The sequence below is a fragment of the Amblyomma maculatum genome, chromosome 5 (assembly GCF_055883805.1).
Source record: "Amblyomma maculatum isolate TAMU_Amacu chromosome 5, ASM5588380v1, whole genome shotgun sequence".
In the NCBI taxonomy this organism is placed as follows: domain Eukaryota; kingdom Metazoa; phylum Arthropoda; class Arachnida; order Ixodida; family Ixodidae; genus Amblyomma; species Amblyomma maculatum.
Genome location: NC_139348.1, coordinates 108,269,118 through 108,288,364, shown reverse-complemented (window position 1 = coordinate 108,288,364; position 19,247 = coordinate 108,269,118). Strand labels below are relative to the sequence as shown.

The 19,247-nt window shown below is 43.4% G+C and overlaps 1 protein-coding gene across 1 annotated transcript in view; it reads left to right on the top strand.

Annotated features, from left to right (window-relative positions):
* LOC146189187 (solute carrier family 22 member 3-like) overlaps positions 1 to 18,925 on the top strand; it is a 40,470-nt gene extending 21,545 nt beyond the window's left edge. Inside the window, exons 6-10 of the mRNA XM_084604074.1 lie at positions 4,440 to 4,528; positions 8,160 to 8,374; positions 10,970 to 11,151; positions 16,115 to 16,260; positions 18,630 to 18,925. Of these exons, the coding sequence (XP_084460200.1) occupies positions 4,440 to 4,528; positions 8,160 to 8,374; positions 10,970 to 11,151; positions 16,115 to 16,260; positions 18,630 to 18,726 (729 nt within the window). The 3' untranslated portion in view covers positions 18,727 to 18,925. The remainder of the gene's footprint in view (positions 1 to 4,439; positions 4,529 to 8,159; positions 8,375 to 10,969; positions 11,152 to 16,114; positions 16,261 to 18,629) is intronic.
* The last annotated feature ends 322 nt before the right edge of the window (positions 18,926 to 19,247 follow it).

The window sequence follows — 19,247 nt, the reverse complement described above, 5'->3', positions numbered from 1 at the left end:
TCATCCGCTAGGGGCGCTAGCGGCCAGCGCAGAATTCGCCATACGCGTCGTCATGTGTGTGGGCGCCGCAGTATTCAACACCCAGCCGCAGTATTCAACACGTTCTGATCCGTGGGTAAGCCTTTCGTGCCTTTACAGAATTTCTGCGTGCGCCAGCGAAAACCATGAAAGCGAGTGGATACACCCGTGGACTTCATTGAACAAGAAAAATGACTGCCTGGACAAAATGTTTGACTTTGTGAAAACACCGGCTCGTACGACCGCGGTAACTTCGTCGAGGTGTGTCGTGTACTGCAAGACCACTGCTTCGCGTTGAATTCTCCGACATCCGTGCCTGACATGTGAAGTGCGGTTTTAAGTTTTGCGACAGGTGAAGTAATTAAAACGTACTAAGCCATGAATGTGTTTTAATTTTTGCCAAGAAAGCGAGGCCAAGAGCAACACGTGCGTGAGGGTGTCGATGACCGGCGTGCCGTTTTTAGAGATGAGCACATTGCGACGTGTCTGTTCGCTTAGCTAACGCTGTCACCTCCTCCAACTTGCAAGTGACATGCTACAACTTTATTAAGCGTTATCGCTGCACATTGCGTTGTTGCGAAACTAGGTTCCATGGGTTATGTGCATCTTAAGCAGAGCTACGTTAAGTTCAGTTCAGTCGTGTCCGACTCTTCGTGACCCAATGGGCCATGTCTCGCCACACTTTCCGGTCTCTCATTATCTTCCTAACATCACATAACTTCATCTGCAGCGCCTCGAGAATGCCATCTAACCATCGCGTTCGCTGCCTACCCCTTCTCCGGCGACCCGATACTAAATGTGTAAAACATGCTCTCTGGGTGTGGCGTTTATCCTGCGAGTGCGTGACAGCACTTTTTTTCTCGACCTTCTGTCACCCAAGTTAAGCAACTGCACTGATTCGCTTTACTGCTGGAACAGCGCCTGTGGAAGCTTCGGCAGTTTGCCGACTGTAACTAGAAGTGTACGTTTCGCTGTCATGCCAGCTTTGGAATTGGGGAATTTAATGCGCTCGCTGTCTTTTCAAGATGTGTTCTGCCTCAGAGGCAGCTAACAACGGGTTTAACGAGCTGCAAGTCGTTTTTCGCGAAATGGGTAACCGGCCACTTTTGCTGTCAAGCTGTTGCACGGGTGATGCCTAGGTGCAACACTGAACAGCGTGTTATGTCCCGGAGAATCAAAATATCGCTGCAGACTCCATGCGCATAAAGGGCTCAACAAAGAAAAGTGTATGTGGACGTAATTACTAGCTTGATAAAACTTTACATCACTTCCAATACACGGCGGGCACCTGACTGCGAACCTAAAACTGCGCGAGCCGACGCGCGCCGATGCCACCGGCGACCTCCGACATGGCGGACGAGACGGAACGATGCTCGCGCCATCTGTTAGTACGACCTCAGTGAATACCTCCTATACCCATCCGCCATATAAATTGGGTGCACGAAGCCACCACATATTCGGTGAAGGGACGTATGTGCAGGGCACTAAATCTGCTATAACCCATCGGTCATTGGAATGCTCTGCATGTCGCCTTTCCCAGGCTGACGCATCGATGCCACAACTTTCGCTTTTTGAGCCACGTCTCAGCTCTTTATTACCAGCCCTCTGCAGGCCAAGTAACAGAACAGAGGATCCCGTTAATAGAGGGTGTAATCAACGTTCGTATATGGTCTCTTGAGAGACTCTCGCCGGAGCAAGAAGGGTTAAATTGGTTCACAGGAATGGAAAGGCGCAGTAACTGTCACACTTGCTTGTGGACACCCGAACCGCGCCGTAAGGGAAGGGAGGAGGGTGGGAATGAAAGTGGAAAGAGAGAAAGAGGAGCCGTAGTGGAGGGCTACGGAGTAATTTCGACCACCTGGGGATCTTTAACGTGCGCTGACATCGCACAGCACACGACGCCTCTTCGTTTCGCCTCCATCGAAACGCAGCCGCCGCGGTCGGGTTCGAACCCGGGAACTCCGGCACAGTAGTCGGGCGTCTTACCACTGCACCACCCCGGCGGGGCCAAGAAGGGTGGAAGACGACGTTTTCAATATGTTTTTTACAAGCCCGTACTGCCGAAGCAGCCGCGGCGGCAGCTGTCGCATTGCCTACGCTTACAGCGCTAGAATTGCGCATCTCTGTTTACGTGTGCGCTGCTTCGGCCATGGCGCTATTCGCGTTTCCGGCCTAGTTGAGAGAAATGCACTGTTAAATCATTATTTCTAGTACAATAGCATTAGGCGCGACAGCAGCGAACAGGCACGTGGCGATGTGAGAACCTGTTTGACCTAACTAGGTGACTAATGGCCTCGGCCGGCGAGTAAAAGCCAAGGCTTTAAGGTGCTAAAGGTGCTAAAACAATGCTCGTTAGACTGATCTACAGTTCTGCGCTCTGAACCATTGGCCCTACCGAGAGACGAATTGAAAGTCCAATCTTTTTTCATTTTTCTGCATGTGGCTCTTTCAGTTTTTTTTTTTAAGAGACAGCATATTAGTGTTTACACCTATTTTGTAAACCTTTGTTTGCAAGGCACGTTACAAGATTTTTGTTGTCGTGGTATTAATTCTGGAGCAGCAAATCCACTACTAAATACGGCAGCAACAAGCAATGTAGGCCTTGGGTAGTCTAGAGGAAAAAAGGACTCGCTGGCGAGCCTTTACAGTTACGTTTACAAACGGACTTTTATATACTGGTCATATTGATTAGGCGGAGCGAAGTCTTACGCAAGAAGTGGTGCGTTGCTGTAAGACTATCGAAATGAAGGTTCAGCCGTGAAAACATTTCCGCAGTTTGCTTACAATTGGCTTTTATCGAAGGCACAAAATATATCGCCGTTTTTAATCCAGAGTATATTTGATCGAATAATTTTCTTGGAAATGAAGAATGAGGAAATACCGCTAGTTTCGAAAATTGTCACAGGAAAAAATGAGGTGCACTTGCGATTTCCCGTTATGCCAAAAAAAAGTGTCAGTTCTAAGAATGCGTTTTGGAAAGAAGCGCTCATTTGAAAACTACCTTTATACCTAAAACTGCATTTTCTCACTTCAACTAATGCTGTATACTTAAAAAAAATGTTCACTGATATTAGAAACTTTGCTATGGAAAGTTTAGAGAATTTTCGCCTAAATGAAGGAATATTGCAGTTTTTACTACACCGCTCTATATGCGGCGTGAAGTCGCCGACCTCAAGTGGTTTCGGAGATCTGATGTGCTGACGGAATAGGAAGTAAGCTTGTGACGAAATACCGGCAGAATCGCTACAATCAAGCGCATTTTGTCTTTCAACCGAGAAATGCGCGCTTGGATTTGCAATATAGTGGGGAAAAATCCAAGTATCGGAATATGCCTATAAGTGTTTTCTTAGCCAGTTTTTGCATCGTAATGCACACATGCAGACATACCGACTCTCCGGCTTACAGGCTGTGTTAGTCACAAATGAACGTGTCTCTTTTTATAGATCAGAGAAATGGAGCAATAAAAAGCACTTCAGTTCTTTTTATGATTCACAGGCTTTCAGAAAAAGGGGCACAGAAAAAGTTGAACATCCCGGGTTTATTTTTAGCTTGATTGTAATCGACTTGTTTTGCAGTCAAAGGTAGCGAACTATCCTCGCTTGAAATCTCTGTTATGTTTGCAGTAACCCGTACTGGAGGCATACACGTGGGGTTCAGGTGTCACGTACAAGAGACATATTTTTGCAGGTATTGGGTGTGTAGAACTACCAATAAATGTAGTAACGTGTCAAAAGTGTACTTATATGCAAGTGAGACACAATTGTACTAGTGTGGGAACCTAAATAAAGGAAACGAGCTTAAAAATTGTGTTTATTTATTGTTTTCGTCCGGTGTTTGAAAGTGAGTGGTGCCAGAAAATAAAAATTACTCAAATATCTGCAGATTATATTTTGCCATTGCGACAGCTTGAAACAATAAACGCACCTAGAGTACCAGTAATTTTTTATCGTCCTAGACTTATTTTATGCAATATTTATTCAGTTGGAATCATAGAATCTCATCCAACTTCAGCAGTTTCGAGTATATGTCTGCTTTCTTGCAGATGCGAACGAAATGACAGCTATGAATACATGGAACAAAACAGATAAGAGCATACGTAGGGAGGGAGAAACAATGAAAATTAACGGGAGTGATGCGGTTGCACTAGGTCGCCTTTAATGTTTCTGTCCTTCACTTGTCCCGCCTTGTCTTGCGCTGCTTTGTTTCCTTCTTCAACATATACCAACCAGCCGGTATTCACTCTCTAACGGAAAGATCAGGTATCGAGGACGTCTAGACAATACAAGGAAGATGATGCAAGACGCGGTTTTGGCTTACTACATAAAAGTCAGAAGTCGCAATACAAACTTTGTCTAACTAAATCTCTTTTTTTTTTTTGTGATGTTCTCACGTAATTTTTTTTGTTGTTTTTTTTTTTTCAGGAAAAAGAGGAAGCTGTGAAAGTGCGCTACACTGATCTCGTGAGATTTCCTAAAGTCCGAGGCTACAGTTTTATCCTGGTCTTCAGTTGGTAAGTACGTCGGCACTGTGTCGCCAGCTTTTGCAGAGTGTGATATATATAAGTTTGCTACGTTGACATAAGTACATCTCGGTGCTATAAACAACTCGCTAAGCAAAAATGATAAAGTGAGTTGTCCTGCCTGTGTTTCTGTGCGATGTCTTGGCGGTTAATATCTAGAGAGGGTTATCAGTGGAAAAGAATTGCACGGTTTGATGCTTACGTTGCTTTGTGATGCAGTTTTAGCTTGATGAGCGACAAACGCTGCACAAGTTGCAACAAGTACTTTGTAGACGCCAGCACGCTAGAGTACGCCGTCTTTTCTAATTGCTTTTTCCTTTACAATTTTGTGTTTTTTTCACAGTTCTCGCAATTATCTCAATTGCTCCCACAGTTTTTTCTGAATGAGATAGCTGAGAAAATCACGCACCACTTCCTCCGTCATTGATACTTTTCCTCCAAGGACAGACTGCGTAACGCATTTTAAGCGATCTGCATACTTCCGTTGAACGAGGGAAGGAAAAGGGAAGAAAACTGATTTTACTAGATAGCAAAGGACCCCCCGTTACAAAAGTTGTCAACAGACTGCACTAACGTACCCTTCGCCACGAATTCCAGTTTCCCATACTTTATGCTGCCATGGCGTCAACCCTTCAAGGAAGCTGGATAACTTCTGAGACCTACTCTTCAACATCGCTCAGTTGCAGTAGGCAAAAAGCATGACCAAGGGCCCCACTGATCTTCGGAAACGTTTCCTCTATCTCTCAGTAACTTGTTCCCTATCACTACTACTTTGGGTGCAATGCAAAGCGAGTGGATTTTCATATTCCTGCGCCGCAACAGTAATCTTTGAGCTGCTTTACTGTTTGGGTTATATTTCGGTGGTAGATGACGTCGAAATAGCTCCGAAGGGGAGAGCAGTGAGCAGTTACTGGATTCACTTTGAGGCGACGATGCTGTTTAGTTTCAGCAATTTTTGTTTTGTGTTATGTAAGGTGTTTAAATATTAAACTGACGTAAGTAATCTTGAGTATCGAGAGGCTGACCTTCGTCTCAGGCTATATTTTAGTATTGTGTTCATTGTTCTTTCAGAGTTTCTTAAGACGTTGAACGGCTTTACGAGCAGAAAGTGTACCTGACAGATAATCAATTCAAGTGAGAGTAAAGGGTGTCTTAAAGGCTGCACAAACGGCATATGAACACACATGCAAGAGCATAATGTGGTGAATGTATATATGAAGTGAAGTGAAAATATGAAGTGTAGTATATGGGGCAGACAGTATAGGTTAGACAATGAATAGACCAAAAACTGCATTGAAGAATTTGAAATGCTTCAGAGAACAATTGTTTTTGAGAATTGTTCTTTGTAGGTAAAATGTAGGCATGTGTAGGTCAGGAGAAGAATCGTACCTGGCGTAGCGCTGCTATTATCTTTCCGTTGTCATTCTTGCTTGCCTTAAAATCATTTTCTCACCACTTAGCATTCAACTCGCAGTCATGTTGGAGGCTATTTTGCGATAGGGATTCAAGCGGACGACATACCCCCAACTGTATGCCGCTTAACTTAAGTTTAGCTATCCCTCGAGGGGTCACTCCAGTATATTATTCATACACCGTGAAGTGAGACCGATGATGCGCCTTGTTTCCCCAAAAGCCCAAACATAACTAAAGCCGTTTCTTTTAAATTCTGCCGAAACTTCGCAGAATGAAAATGGGACTCAACACGTTTGGCGCGGTTCAGGTGTCCACGGAGTAAGTGTGACAGATACTGTGCCTTTCCCTTCCTGTGAACCAATTATTATTATTATTATTATTATTATTATTATTATTATTATTATTATTATTATTATTATTATTAACACGATAGCTCCTATACTTAAGATGAAATTAGGTTTCCTCTTATTTTTTCCAGCTATTTTCTGTACTATTTCGTGATTATAATAAGACAGTAAGAACGAACTAGTTCCCTCGATTTTGACGTTAGAAATAGAATAGTTGCGTTTTGCTGTAGAGAATATGATATGACTGCTGCTGGTGTTAATATTAGTAATATCCACATCAATTACGCGCTTACAAATCTACATCCTAATGTAGTTATTTCTGCAATTATAGATTCTGGAACTAATCCCGCCACGGTGGCCGCTTTCCTGTGTGCTGTTAGTGCACGTTAAAAACCCGGATGGTTGAAATTTCTGGAGCCCTCCACTAGGCGTCTCTCACTGCCTGAGTCGCTTCGGGATTAAACACCCCACACACCAAACCAAACCTAAGTTTTATTGCGAAAGCAATACTACTTTAGGTTTCGAGTCTTGAGCGTAGCGCGGCGGTAGCCACGTCTTACCCACGTGACGCTGTGACGTCACACCCCACGTGACGCACGGGCTGGCAGGAGCTGCCAACTTGGGTCTCTCGTTTCACGCGGGCCGGTTATATCAGAATCAGCCTGCCAGGACCTTGGCATTCAAGTTACCCCTATAGGCCACTAAGGCACATTCATACGGCTTGGTTAAAGCGGGGATTTATGTGTGGGCTGGGGAAGAAGAAAAACAAAGAAGAACGCTCGGTCAGCCGCAGCTAACGCTTTCGCTCAATATTTAGTTCAGCAGCTTTGAACCCTTGTAATTCTATTTAAGACTCAGAGAGGCTGACACCACTCCATCGTTTCGCATTTGATATGCGATAATATACGACCCCTAAACGAGCGTGCAGCAGGCTCCAAATGCGGAACAAAACTTAGACTGTACATGCCGAATGCAGCAATAGTCACACAGCGCAGGTGCTAGATGTGCGGCGCAGCTTTTTCAGATACCCGTGGATGCTGTGAGAAGCCAAAATGAGCATTTCTGAATGTAAAAGAAAAAAAAAAAATTCTTCAACGACGTTTTGGTAGAAAGAAGCAAGTTGTGGAATAGTAGAAGAAAACCACTTGAAGTGCGTTCGCACAGTGTGTGCGTGGAAAACGGCTTTCTGCCTTCTGATGCTGCGCTGCCTTCACTTTATCTTCCCATAGTTATGCGCATCGTCAAATCTACGTGGCTTCGTGATCTTGCTAACATGTTGCCTTTTTTACGCTAGAAGCTTGGGCACTTGTTGATTTAAGAGAAGGGGAAGGCGACCAGTTAGGAGGGAGGGCTGCTACGTCCTTTAAACCGAGACAGAAACAGTCGAACGCTTAGCCTCCAATCCTTCCATCTCCTTGAACCTGCCCTCCAAGAATCACCCTTGAATCGGCCACCCTTCGCGGACAATAACAACAACACAGAAGAGAGTGATGAAACTGCCCGTATTCCGGACGTCAATTTAACAACAGCATTTGCCGTACCACCTGCCAATAATCTTCGCCATTTTTTTGTTATAGTTTACCGTGGACGTTGTGAGTTATCTTGAAGTCGGTAACATTTCAAACAAAGCAATTCATAATGCTACCGATTAACAATTGTATACATGAGTTCATAAGAAGGTTTCAGTGCTGTGCGGTTTCTTTTTGGTTTACACAATAAAGCGATGAACGTATATATGCCCTGTTCAGTTAGTATAATTAGTGAGTTTATGTCCTGTGAGCTTGTGCGTGAGGTTGTTCTCTTTATACTAATAATGGTCTCAATACGTGCAGGCTGATGTATTCGCTCTCGTCCATTCGCAGCATTTCTAGCGGCGCCGTGTTCTACGGCATCCAGCTGTCCCTCACAAGCATCGGGGGAGATCCCTATGTGAGCTTCCTGCTTGGTGGCCTCGGTGACCTGCTTGGGGTGCTGGTCTGCTACTGCACTGTGCGGTGGTTCCGAAGACGCAGGGCCACCCCTGTGGTGTACGGTGGAACCGCGATCTGCTGCCTTGGACTGGCCTTTATCCCACGCTGTGAGAAAGTGCTCACGACGGTGTTTTTTAATCTCCCCTGCTTTCATATGTTTTTTATTTCTTCCCTTCCCCTGTGCATAGTTTTCTCCTTACCTATATTTTTCGCTTTTTTCTCTATCCCTGCTTCCTTTTTTACTCGTCCTTGGCTCACTGATCTTGTTTTTTGCATCAATATTCGCTCCCTATGACACTTCATTCCTTCCTACTTTTTTTTTTTTTTTTTTTTGCTGTTATCCTTCTCTCTTCCTTTCTTCACTTGCTCTTTTCACTTCTTCGTCCTTTCCTGTGAACAAGCACGAAATGCTGCAACGTTCTGTTATCGTTTCGTGCTCCATTTCTGCACTATATTTCCTCTTATCTGGTCATACTCATGAAAAAGCGTTTCGAGTGTAATGAAACAAACGTTCATAACAGGCACCCATTCACCTGAAACGTAGTTTAGTAAAATATATTATCCGGGCATATCACTCTACAGCTCGTTAACAAGAGGGTAATCGTTCATCCCGTACAGGATCGAATGCAGGAATTTCTCGTCTCAAGCGAATGTAGAACATCATAGCTGTTGCGTTAGCTGATGCCCCCCCCCCCCCCCCGCCCCTGTTTATATACTACTTTTTGCACTGAGCATTGCGTATTCTAGTTAAACCATTCCTGTGGACCAATGTTTGAGTGATTCAAGTTAATTATTGGCTTTATGGAGTAGGTCTTCCGGAGAAAGGTCACTAAAAGATACTGTTATCACAGCGTATGTCATGTATTTTATGTCTTGTGCTATATTGATTATATCACTAATATAAACATTTTAGAGGAACGACCTAAGGATGCCATCCTGAGGAACGCTACAGCGTAGTAGGTTGAAGGCTGTGTGTGTTAGTCAACATAATTTACCTGTTTACATTCTGCTAAATATGAGCGAAATAAATTGAGACTGGCACCACGAAACACGTATCTTTCTTACTTTAGGAGAATATGTCGTGGTTGAAGAACCTTTAATAAAGTCAGCAGAAATTTCGAGTGTTAGGTTCTTTTTTCAATATTTTTCAGTATAAAATTTTTTTCTCAAGCAAAGCCAATTCAGTTGACTTACCATTTACGAAATCAAAATTGAGATTCTGGTATAATGGAATGTTTATTAAAGAGACTCTCACTTAGTCTGAGAATTATTGTTTCCAAAGCTAAGAGGAAGGGTGGAAATTAGACATATTGTTTAATATGTCTAATATGTCTGATTATACATATTGTTCGATATATTGTTTTCTCTCTTGCTTTAAATATAACATTAAGTATAAAGAAAAAGGTCCGAGATTTTGCAGACTTTTGCTTGAAGTTTAACCTCAAAATCATAGCCTAGAATCAAAAGTGAAATGTAATGTGGCGCGTTTATGCGCATATTTCTCATTTAGCCGAACTGATTAAATATGGCTGCAGTTTTTCTGCCACTTTTCGCTCCTGCTCGCTCCTTAAAAATTGAGGACCTCGCAGGACGTTCAAAGTTTTGCGGACAGGACTTTTACGTTACAACGCAGGACTATAAATTAAATTCCTTTTATCAAGCTTAGCGTTCATTATAAGACATACATGCAGAAAGAGGCTCACAGTGAGCGAGTACATCGGGGCCTGTGATATATGGTAAATAAAAGTCAAACACATACAGTGTGAGGTACTAAAATATTCTACAGCAAACTGAAGTCAACAATTAGCATCAAATGCTGCTGCCAGTGCTTGATGAAAGTGTTGTTGTCGTATGACAACGGCATATCCACTCATGGCTAGCTGTATAGGTCAAACAATTATTGATTTCAGATTGGATGTTTGAGGTACTGAGAACCTGGTTTGTAGTCCACGCTTTGATGTTCCGAATTTCATCTGTTTGGATATCTCAAAGAATGATTGCGATGTCGAATGATTGAGAACATAGCCAGGCGCGCGGAAAGTGGTGCAAATGTGTCCTCCCGACCTATCGCGAAACTTGGTTCTGGTAGAAATAAGTAACATTCTGGCCTATTGGACATTGCAAATTGGGGAGCGTCATGTAGAACACATGTACAGTACTCACGGATTGAAATAGGACACTCGGAGCGCGTGGCCGTCGCTGCATGCAGCGCCGCCCGTGGATGCTCATGGAATCAAGGTGCTGCATTGTGGTATAGCGTGAGGGGGAGAACATCTAAAAAGCAGAACTGCTCCTTCCGGTCACCAATAAGCCGGCCTGTCGTTTACCACTGCCTTGCATGCAGTGACGGCCACGTGCTCCGAGTGTCCTATTTCAATCCGTGAGTACTGTACAAAGTTGCTAACGCTGTGCTATGAAAGTAACATGAAACTCGGGAAAACTTGTTCATAATATCTACACTCTAACACAAACGCTTTGTTATGCACAAGGACAGAGAGAGGTGCATTAAAATTAACAAGCTATTAAAGATTTTATGATGTTTTTTTTTTTCCAGCGGCAAATTTCTCAACATCTCTAGACAAGTGTGATCGATCCTGTGCATGTCCATTTGCATTTTCAAAAATAAGCTGTAGAACAACATGTGTAGATAATTTTTTCGCCGACGCAGAAAAAGATGTATTCAATTTGAGTGAACTATGCAGCCCTGGTGTGGTTACGGCGAGCGGACGGCATCGTTGGCCAGGCTGTGTCCACCACGGCGTTCACCCTGAGCTGGATATACGCCGCCGAAGTGTTTCCAACCGTGCTTCGCACCATGGGCGTGGGCGTTTGCCTTATGGCCATTCGGCTGGGCTCAGCGTTGGTTCCTTTCCTCCTGGAAACGGTGAGATTTGCTCTATAGGGGCGCCTAGCGCAGTGTTAATGCCGCAGTATCGACTAGCGGTATGATTGGTTAGAAAGTCACTAGGTTACACTGAACATATACGTAAGGCTGAAACGGTGGCTCAACGAGCTACGACTGAACGTTAAAAGGTCACTGTGGGAAATACGATGAGTGGACTTCATGAACAGACCCCGCCGTAATGAAAACAACAAGGTGCTGTCAAAGTAAGCGGAATCCGAACGCATTGAAAAAGATGGAAGGTAAAATACAGGTAAAGGGATGGCAGGGTAGACTGGTTCGAATACGTTCATTCTGCACACGGAGACGAAAGATGAAGAGGCAGTGGTTGTGACATGTACTTTTTCGCCTGTCATAGCTGCGTGCCCTGTGACTCCTTCAGCATCGTCACCCCCGGTCCAGGTCATAAACAAAATGAAGTGTCGTAAAGACAGCTTTAGGAGCTCGAATCCTTGATGCGTAAGCTTCAGGCATATATTTTTCCCCCATCTGGTCGCGCGTATGAACGCGTGTTGTAGGAGTTTGGGAGCGAATATTCATGATTCATGACACGAAGTCCACCACTAAAAACGGCGAAAAGTCGAGCCTGGTGAGGTTGTAAATTTCCCTCAAACTTAAGCGTGGGAGAAGCGGCGAAAACGTTTGACAGAAACTGACATATCAATCAAATATATGTATGTATAGCTGAGTAAAGTGCTAAAAATTGTGCATTCCTGCCATAACTGTTTGGAAATTACCCACGTTTATTGTTCAATTAACTGAACAATAAACAATTTGTATGCCTTCAAACACAGACCAGCAATTACAATTATTGAGACTATAAAATGCATAGTGGCAACATTTCATAGTTACAGGTATTATGCTTATACTCCTTTCTCTGTTAAGCACCTGATGTACTGATTGCCATAACTGAGGGTTTTTTAGGTGACCGGATGCTTATACCCTTTACATTTGCGCAATTGCTTCTGTCTGTGAGTAATAGTATATGACAATAAATATTGTACACCTTAATACAAACATGAATTTTCACCTCTGAGCACGTTGCAAAGGTTTGCGCGAAATTCACTCCCAGCACTAACTAGATATATACTTTTCCATTATGTATTCTGCCGTTGTATTTTTCAATATATTTTTTTTTGCGTTCTCACAGAGAGAAAGTTCTACTACAGTCTTGAAATATGGAACCTTTTATACTTTCCCGCACGTAAAAAAGGTGTTTTTTAAGCACTTACTTTTATTCAAAATTTGACTACATGGTCATTCATTTAAAAGCGGTTATCACGGTTTTACTTTTTGTTTGCAAGATAGGAGTTTAAAAAGATTGAAGCGATGTGTATTGTGATTTTATAAATCGAAGGTTCTCAATAACGAACCTCATGTTAGTGCTCCTCAAACATATATGGACACAATAGTTGGTTGGTTGGTTGGTTGGTTCACAGGAAGGGAAAGGCGCAGTATCTGTCACACTTGCTCTGTGGACACCTGAACCGCGCCGTAAGGGAAGGGAGGAAGGTGGGAGTGAAAGTGGAAAGAGAGAAAGGGGAGTCGTAGTGGAGGGCTACGGAGTAATTTCGACCACCTGGGGATCTTTAACGTGCGCTGACATCGCGCAGCACATGGACGCCTCTTTGTTTCGCCTCCATCGAAACGCAGCCGCCGAGGTCGGGTTCGAGATAATCATTTTTCAACCAGAGGAAAATTTAAGTGCGGTTGCGCAGTATTTTTAGCAGGAATGCCAATTGGGAGCCATTTTTACAAGCCAGGGGCATGGCACAGAAGGAACGCATTCTTCGGCATAATCATCATCAGCATGACTATGCGCATTGAATAAGAACGGCCCCTCCCATTTGTGGTAAACTAGCTTTCTTTAAATTGAGCGGTTGCTTCATAGCGCAACTTGTAGTCGGTAAAAGTAGATGAGAAAGCGCTGTCCATTATTATAGCCCTATTACACGCGTGCAACTGGTATAATGTCTCCACGATCTGCTGTACCTCACTCCTGTCAGACATAGAATGTGCTGTTTCGATATCGCAGACTGACGACCGCGATGTTTAAATATCAGAGTACATTAATATATGCAGCCCGGTCAGAAAAGGGAGGGGTAAAGAAGCCTGGGATTTTCTAAAAATACTGCCTTTCCTCCTGTCCCCATCAATTGGGTGTTATTAGCCTCCTGTTCCTTGGCAGTGTTCTTTTGGAACTTAGCTGCCTTACTCAGGCTGCAACTTCGGATTTCGCCCCGCCTAGTGCGAATGACCTTGAAATAATTGAGAATAAGTGTTCAGCGAAAAGCGAGACAGATACTGCACCTTGCTTTCCCCGAGAAACAACTTTACAAACAATATTGTCCCGCCGCGGAGGCAGAGTGGTTATGACGCCCGGCTACTAAATTCGGAGTACCCGGGTTCGAGGTCAACCCGCGGTGGTTGAGTTCAGTGGAGAAAAGGAGAGGCGTCCGTGAGCTTCGCAATGTCAGTGGACACCTCGGTGGTCGAAATCGCTCCGCAGCCCTCGGCGTCCATTTCTCTCTTTCCGCTTTCTCTCGCACCTTCTTCCCTTCCCTACCGGCTCAGGCCAGGTGTCCACCGAGACGTTTAACAGATACTGCTCTTTTTCTTCCCTATATAATAATTAAAACTAAAATTATATAATAATTGCTGTATGAAAATGATGTGTTACGTATTACCGGGGCTACCGCGTATACTATTAAGAGGACGCTTGAGCGTCCCCTATTCTAAAACCGTCAAAACGTGTTAAATCCTGCAAATCCATGCTTAAAAGTGGCTTTGCTTTTACAACTAGGTTCAAGTCGTGCTTAAACCCCATCATTATTTAAGAATCTCTCTGAGAACCTATACCGCCCATTCAGTTAAGAAAATTATTACGGAACACTGCTGAAAAAGAAATTCTGGCTCCAGCAGGCCCTCGAGACGGCAAAGAGACAGGATCTCGACGTTCCCACGTGGTAGACCTAGGCCCAGTCGCACTAACCCCTGCCATACACTAAATAAAGTTATTACTGACTCACATTCTTGAACCATTATATACTATTTCCTCCCACGTCAAAGCCTATAGCTGCTCACGTGCACTGTGAACACGCGCAGTTAATTTCCCACCGGCGCGGTATATCAGCTGACCGAAGTGCACACACTCGGATGTTGCGTGCTTGAACCAAAAATGCCAGTCTTTATTTTTATTTTTTTGCAACTGCCTATCCACATGCTGGGTCTCCAATTTGGCTTTGAACTCTAGTATGTATAACAAGCATCTAGTCTTCAATATTCGCTCTGGATTTTTAGTTATCCGGCTGGGCGAATTTGTCAGTGATTATGGGACAATTACTTCCCCGCCGCACACAATTTGCCTGAGGCCTACTGTGACCATTTGAGAATCACTTAGAGCAGATTGAATAAAATACGGGCGGTCGCTGGTATAGCCTTCATTATAAAGCTAGGGAAGACTTCAAGCTTCTCAGAAACTTCTGAACGCGAGGTTTTCCAATCAGCCAGAGCGTCGTCTTTTAAGAAGCGCATCGTGCATTCTTTGGTTGCCTTTCTCTCAATAGTAGAAGAAAGACTTTTTGTGTTCGACGCTTCAATCTTCAACCATAACAGCGGTGCATTTGGAGACGCAGTGAATGGGTATAGCACCTTTGCTGTCAGGTAATTACAGAGGTTTGACGTGGGTGAATTTGCAAAAGCATCAATTTAGAGTAGTTTATCTTTGGAGATTGGAAACGTAGATGTTGTTGTCGCTGTCTTCTTCTCCGCTGTCCACAAAACTTGGTGCCGCGTACCTCAGCCTTCGACAACCAACCGGGATCGGTATCCATTAGTAAGGTGGACGATAAATTAATTCTACAAGAATATAAGTTTGAACAAGTAATGTTTTTGACTCTAAGGGTAATATTGGGCGTTGCATGATTGGTGGATGAACTATACTAAACTAATTATAGCACGCAAAGTTGTCCTTTAAAAACGTTAGGCTAGTTTGTGGGGAAAATTGCAAGAACAAACTAAGATCAGTTTTAAAGAAGCACATAATTTTGCACAAATATATAAAGGCCCATAAGGTAGGAAACGTATTCGGAAAGGTAGTCATTATCGAATGAAAATAAAAAATTTATGGGCATTTATAGAACTGCATTTAAGGAATTGACTGTCTTTCGCTACCGTGTCCTAGCGAATGTCTCGTCGAGCGCTTGAAAGTTGCTATTAAGAAAAATAAAGTGCAATAATTAGGCTTCTGTCTTTTCGGTGAACAGCTGATATGTGCGTTGTGCGAAAAGTAGGAAGTTAAAGAAGAAAACAAGAGGTGCTGGGCATAGTGTTATCGGAAGTGGGCGCGCGAACTTGGCCCGTTACATAAGTTAAAACCAAATCGCCGAGCTGATGGATGCTGAAGTTTATTTACAAATTGGCCAGTAAGATGTATGCAGTTAGTGGAATTGACTCCAAAGAAATCATTTCTGGCATGACTTTTTACTATTTCCTTGCTTTCATCACAATAGCCGCTAAAAAGTTGACAATCTTTCTATACTTTATTGATATATTGCAAAAATGACAAAGTAATTAATAAATGTGACTTGAAATGTGAATAAACGGCACTTCATAAAGTCAGCCAACCTTTTTACGTTCATTTAATTATTTCTTTATTCTTCATCTCATAACCTCAGGAAATCAGTTATGATGCCCTGAGACAATAAATATCGTTACAAAAAAAAAAGTGACTTGTAACCAGTGCCAGGATCCGCGCTGTCAATTGCATTGTTCACACCTCGAATGTTAAGCGTTGCAAGAACGATGAGGGATACCCTTAGAGCGCATTTTCTTCCTGCATTGAATTCGTTATCTTTTTAAGGTGCGTTGCCGCTGCAGAACAGACGCTCTAACGATGACGACAACATTTTTGTTTGCTTTTTGATCTTCCTGCTCCCAAACCCAGAAACGCTACACACATGAATCAGTACCCATGGTCGCGCTGGCGACAATATACATCCTGGCGGCGCTCCTTGTCCTGCTGCTGCCGGAGACGTTCCGGGTCGCCTTGCCTGATACTCTACGGGAAACCATGGAACTTAGCAAGAGCAAGTACGCCACACTATATTCGAGCGATGGTCACAGGACACTGCGGTTCCCATTTAGCCGGGTCGTGGACGAAGAATATGCACAGCTGGCTTCTCCGCATTTTGGGGCGGCACAGTAGTGTCATGCATGCATCTAGATAATTGTATGTTTGAGCCCTCTTAGGGCTGAGTACCACAAGAAGTTTGATGTGTGATGCGCCAGCTGGCACCAGTGGATGCACATATTCGGGTCCGGGTTTTAACGCGCAAACTATTTAATAGATGCTTCACTAGCGAAACATCTGTGATGTCTGTTAATGAAGACTTGCTATACAAATGAACTAATTCAGTGCACTTTATTGCTGCGAAGTGGTTTCAGATACAGAATAGCGCGTACATACCAACATCGTAGCCAGAGTATGAGATCAGTGCGCCCTTGCCGCTTCTTTTTCAACATCGTATCTATTCCTGAGGAGAAATCTCCTGTGTACATGAACTATGTGGAAACAATTTCAAAGAATAAACATTAGTTTAAAATTATGCACCTGGGCAACAGAGACTAAAAACAAGCAGTGCAGAGCACATTGCTAAAAGGAAGCACCAATCCTGTTGGAACTCCGTCTGAGCGTGCACTTACCTTAGGTAAGGAATAATTTTGCTGAAATTGTCATTTGCAGAAACAAGGTTAACAATGTTGGTCCATCACGCGTGTTTTCCAGAGAATATGTAGGCCAATTCGAAAGAACGTGCCTAAATATTCATTTAGAAATGGCAGAGCTTTGAGATGTTGGGCAGAATGCGGTGTTAGATATGTTTTTTTTTAAAGCTGGTTTCACAATGTCCCAGAAGAGTGTTTTATCTTTGCAAGTGACAAAACAATGCTCAGTTTTCGGTGGAATATCCCAAAGTCAGCAGTTTACCGTAGAGAGAAAATGCATTTTTCTTTAATCTTGTTTGCATGTGGTATGTCTCGATGAGTAGGTACAGAAAAAAGGTCATTGTTCATGACGATAGATGTATTTTACGTATTGGTAGATTAGGCCATGTGCCGATAATCTGAATTGCCACCGCCAGCAGAGTTAACACGAACAATCGAGCGTGTAGCCTCCCCGGTTATTAGCGTCGCACAGCACTTGGCGTTTGGTCCGAGAAATGCTGCATGATCAGTTCGCGAGCAGTGGGGATAGCAGATGCCTAGTGTAGCATGATGTCGAATCCATCGCTGAGCGCTGAGCGACGCCTGTATTCGTCGAGGGCACGGTAAGCGCGCTGGCGGCGGTACGCAGGGCGGTAAATATGTGCTGATTTAAAAACATGGAAAATAAACCTTGTACAATTAACCATTTCATTTATACTAGAAACAGGCACTCAGTAGTGAAGCTAACAATTAAAACATGAACATCCAGAAATGCACCACATTTATTACATCCCTTAATCAAGGACGACGAGATATAGTAGAAGGTACTCAATGGGAGTCTTTAATATCACAATTAAACTGATATGCAAGAATGAACATACTAATGGATGTTAGCTGTCACGAAAAAACATGAAATTCTAGACTATCTGTCCGATATATAGATAAAATAATTGAAGTCTACCAGCACCTGCAGGTCGAAGAAGGTTTTCACGCCCCATTAATTCCAGAAACAACATCCATATAAAAGTAGCACGCACTCGGGTAAAACGTTGGATAAGAGGTCCAGCGAAACGAATTTGGACTACGTAGTAAATTTCAGTACCAAGAAACACATTGAACGCGTTCGCCCTGCCATAAATCTAAACATCACGGGGCAGGAAAGTCTGAGCGTTGCTGAAGAAGAATTGGTACGGTCTTTCCAGTAACGTGCACAATCCTATGTGCGCTCAAAGCGCTCAAAGGCAGTCCAATATATTTAGGAGGTCTAAAAATTCATGTTACGCCAGCATACACAGCAGGTGTCGTTCCTCATATAACAAAGCGGTGACCGCAGCTCTTAAAATGATTAATTCGAGCAAGGAGTACTAGCTTACGTCGTTACATAAACGAATAACCTCATCGGCGCTTCGATTTCGCGCCGTCACTACCAGTATAAAACACAAAAGCAGGCACAGAGGGCTACCTTATTTCTCGGAGGACTGAATGGGGGTTGGTTGTGAGAGACCTCCAATGATGATAAATATTGTGAAAGTTGTTTTATCAAAGACTTATCTGTATAGAAAGAATTGAATCAAGGACGGACATTTTTTTAAGAGAAATTAAATAAATAAGTTGCGCATTGCTTCGCCAGATTAAGTAATTAATTAGCTATGCCGCAAAATTAGCTATGCAATTCTTTCACCCAGCGCAATCTTTCAGTCCATGAATAAGCCAGCAAGCAGCCTCACATTTTTTTCTCGTTCTGTTTTGCTACTCAGAAAGGCGAAGACTGACCCTGCCGCAAAACAGAAGGTGGAGTTGGTGGTCTGTGAGGAACCTATTTCTCGGCTCGACGAAGAACAAGAAAAGCAGTGATGGAACTGTAAGGCATCCTAGAAGGCATAGGAATACTGTCTGTGGTTTGGTACGAACTCAGCGAGCTGTGATATCAGCACGGCGCTCAAGACTGCTCACTGGGACTTATATGTGTAAGCTCAGAGCTGGACCCACGCTCGTTCCGAACAATAAAACATGTAGGCTAGTTGCTGCTGTGGGCTTCTGCGCTGAGAGTGAGGTTCCCACGGTGTCTTAGGCTCAATTTTGTTTATCATTACGATTGATCACCTCATCGCATTGCCCTGCCACATTATCACCTTCAAGATAACCTAATCAACACTGCAAACGTATTTTATTTCAATAAGTCATAGAAAGGAATTGAAAGGAAGTGTGCCAACCCAGCTATCAACTGTCGCAATAACTGAAGCACCTGAACTGGGGTGGCGGAAATAAAGATACAGCAAGGGAATATGTAGAGAAATTAAAGAGATGAACGACAAAGAAAAAGGACAGGATAATACAATAAGATTTAGTCGATTAGACATAGATTGTTTGCATTT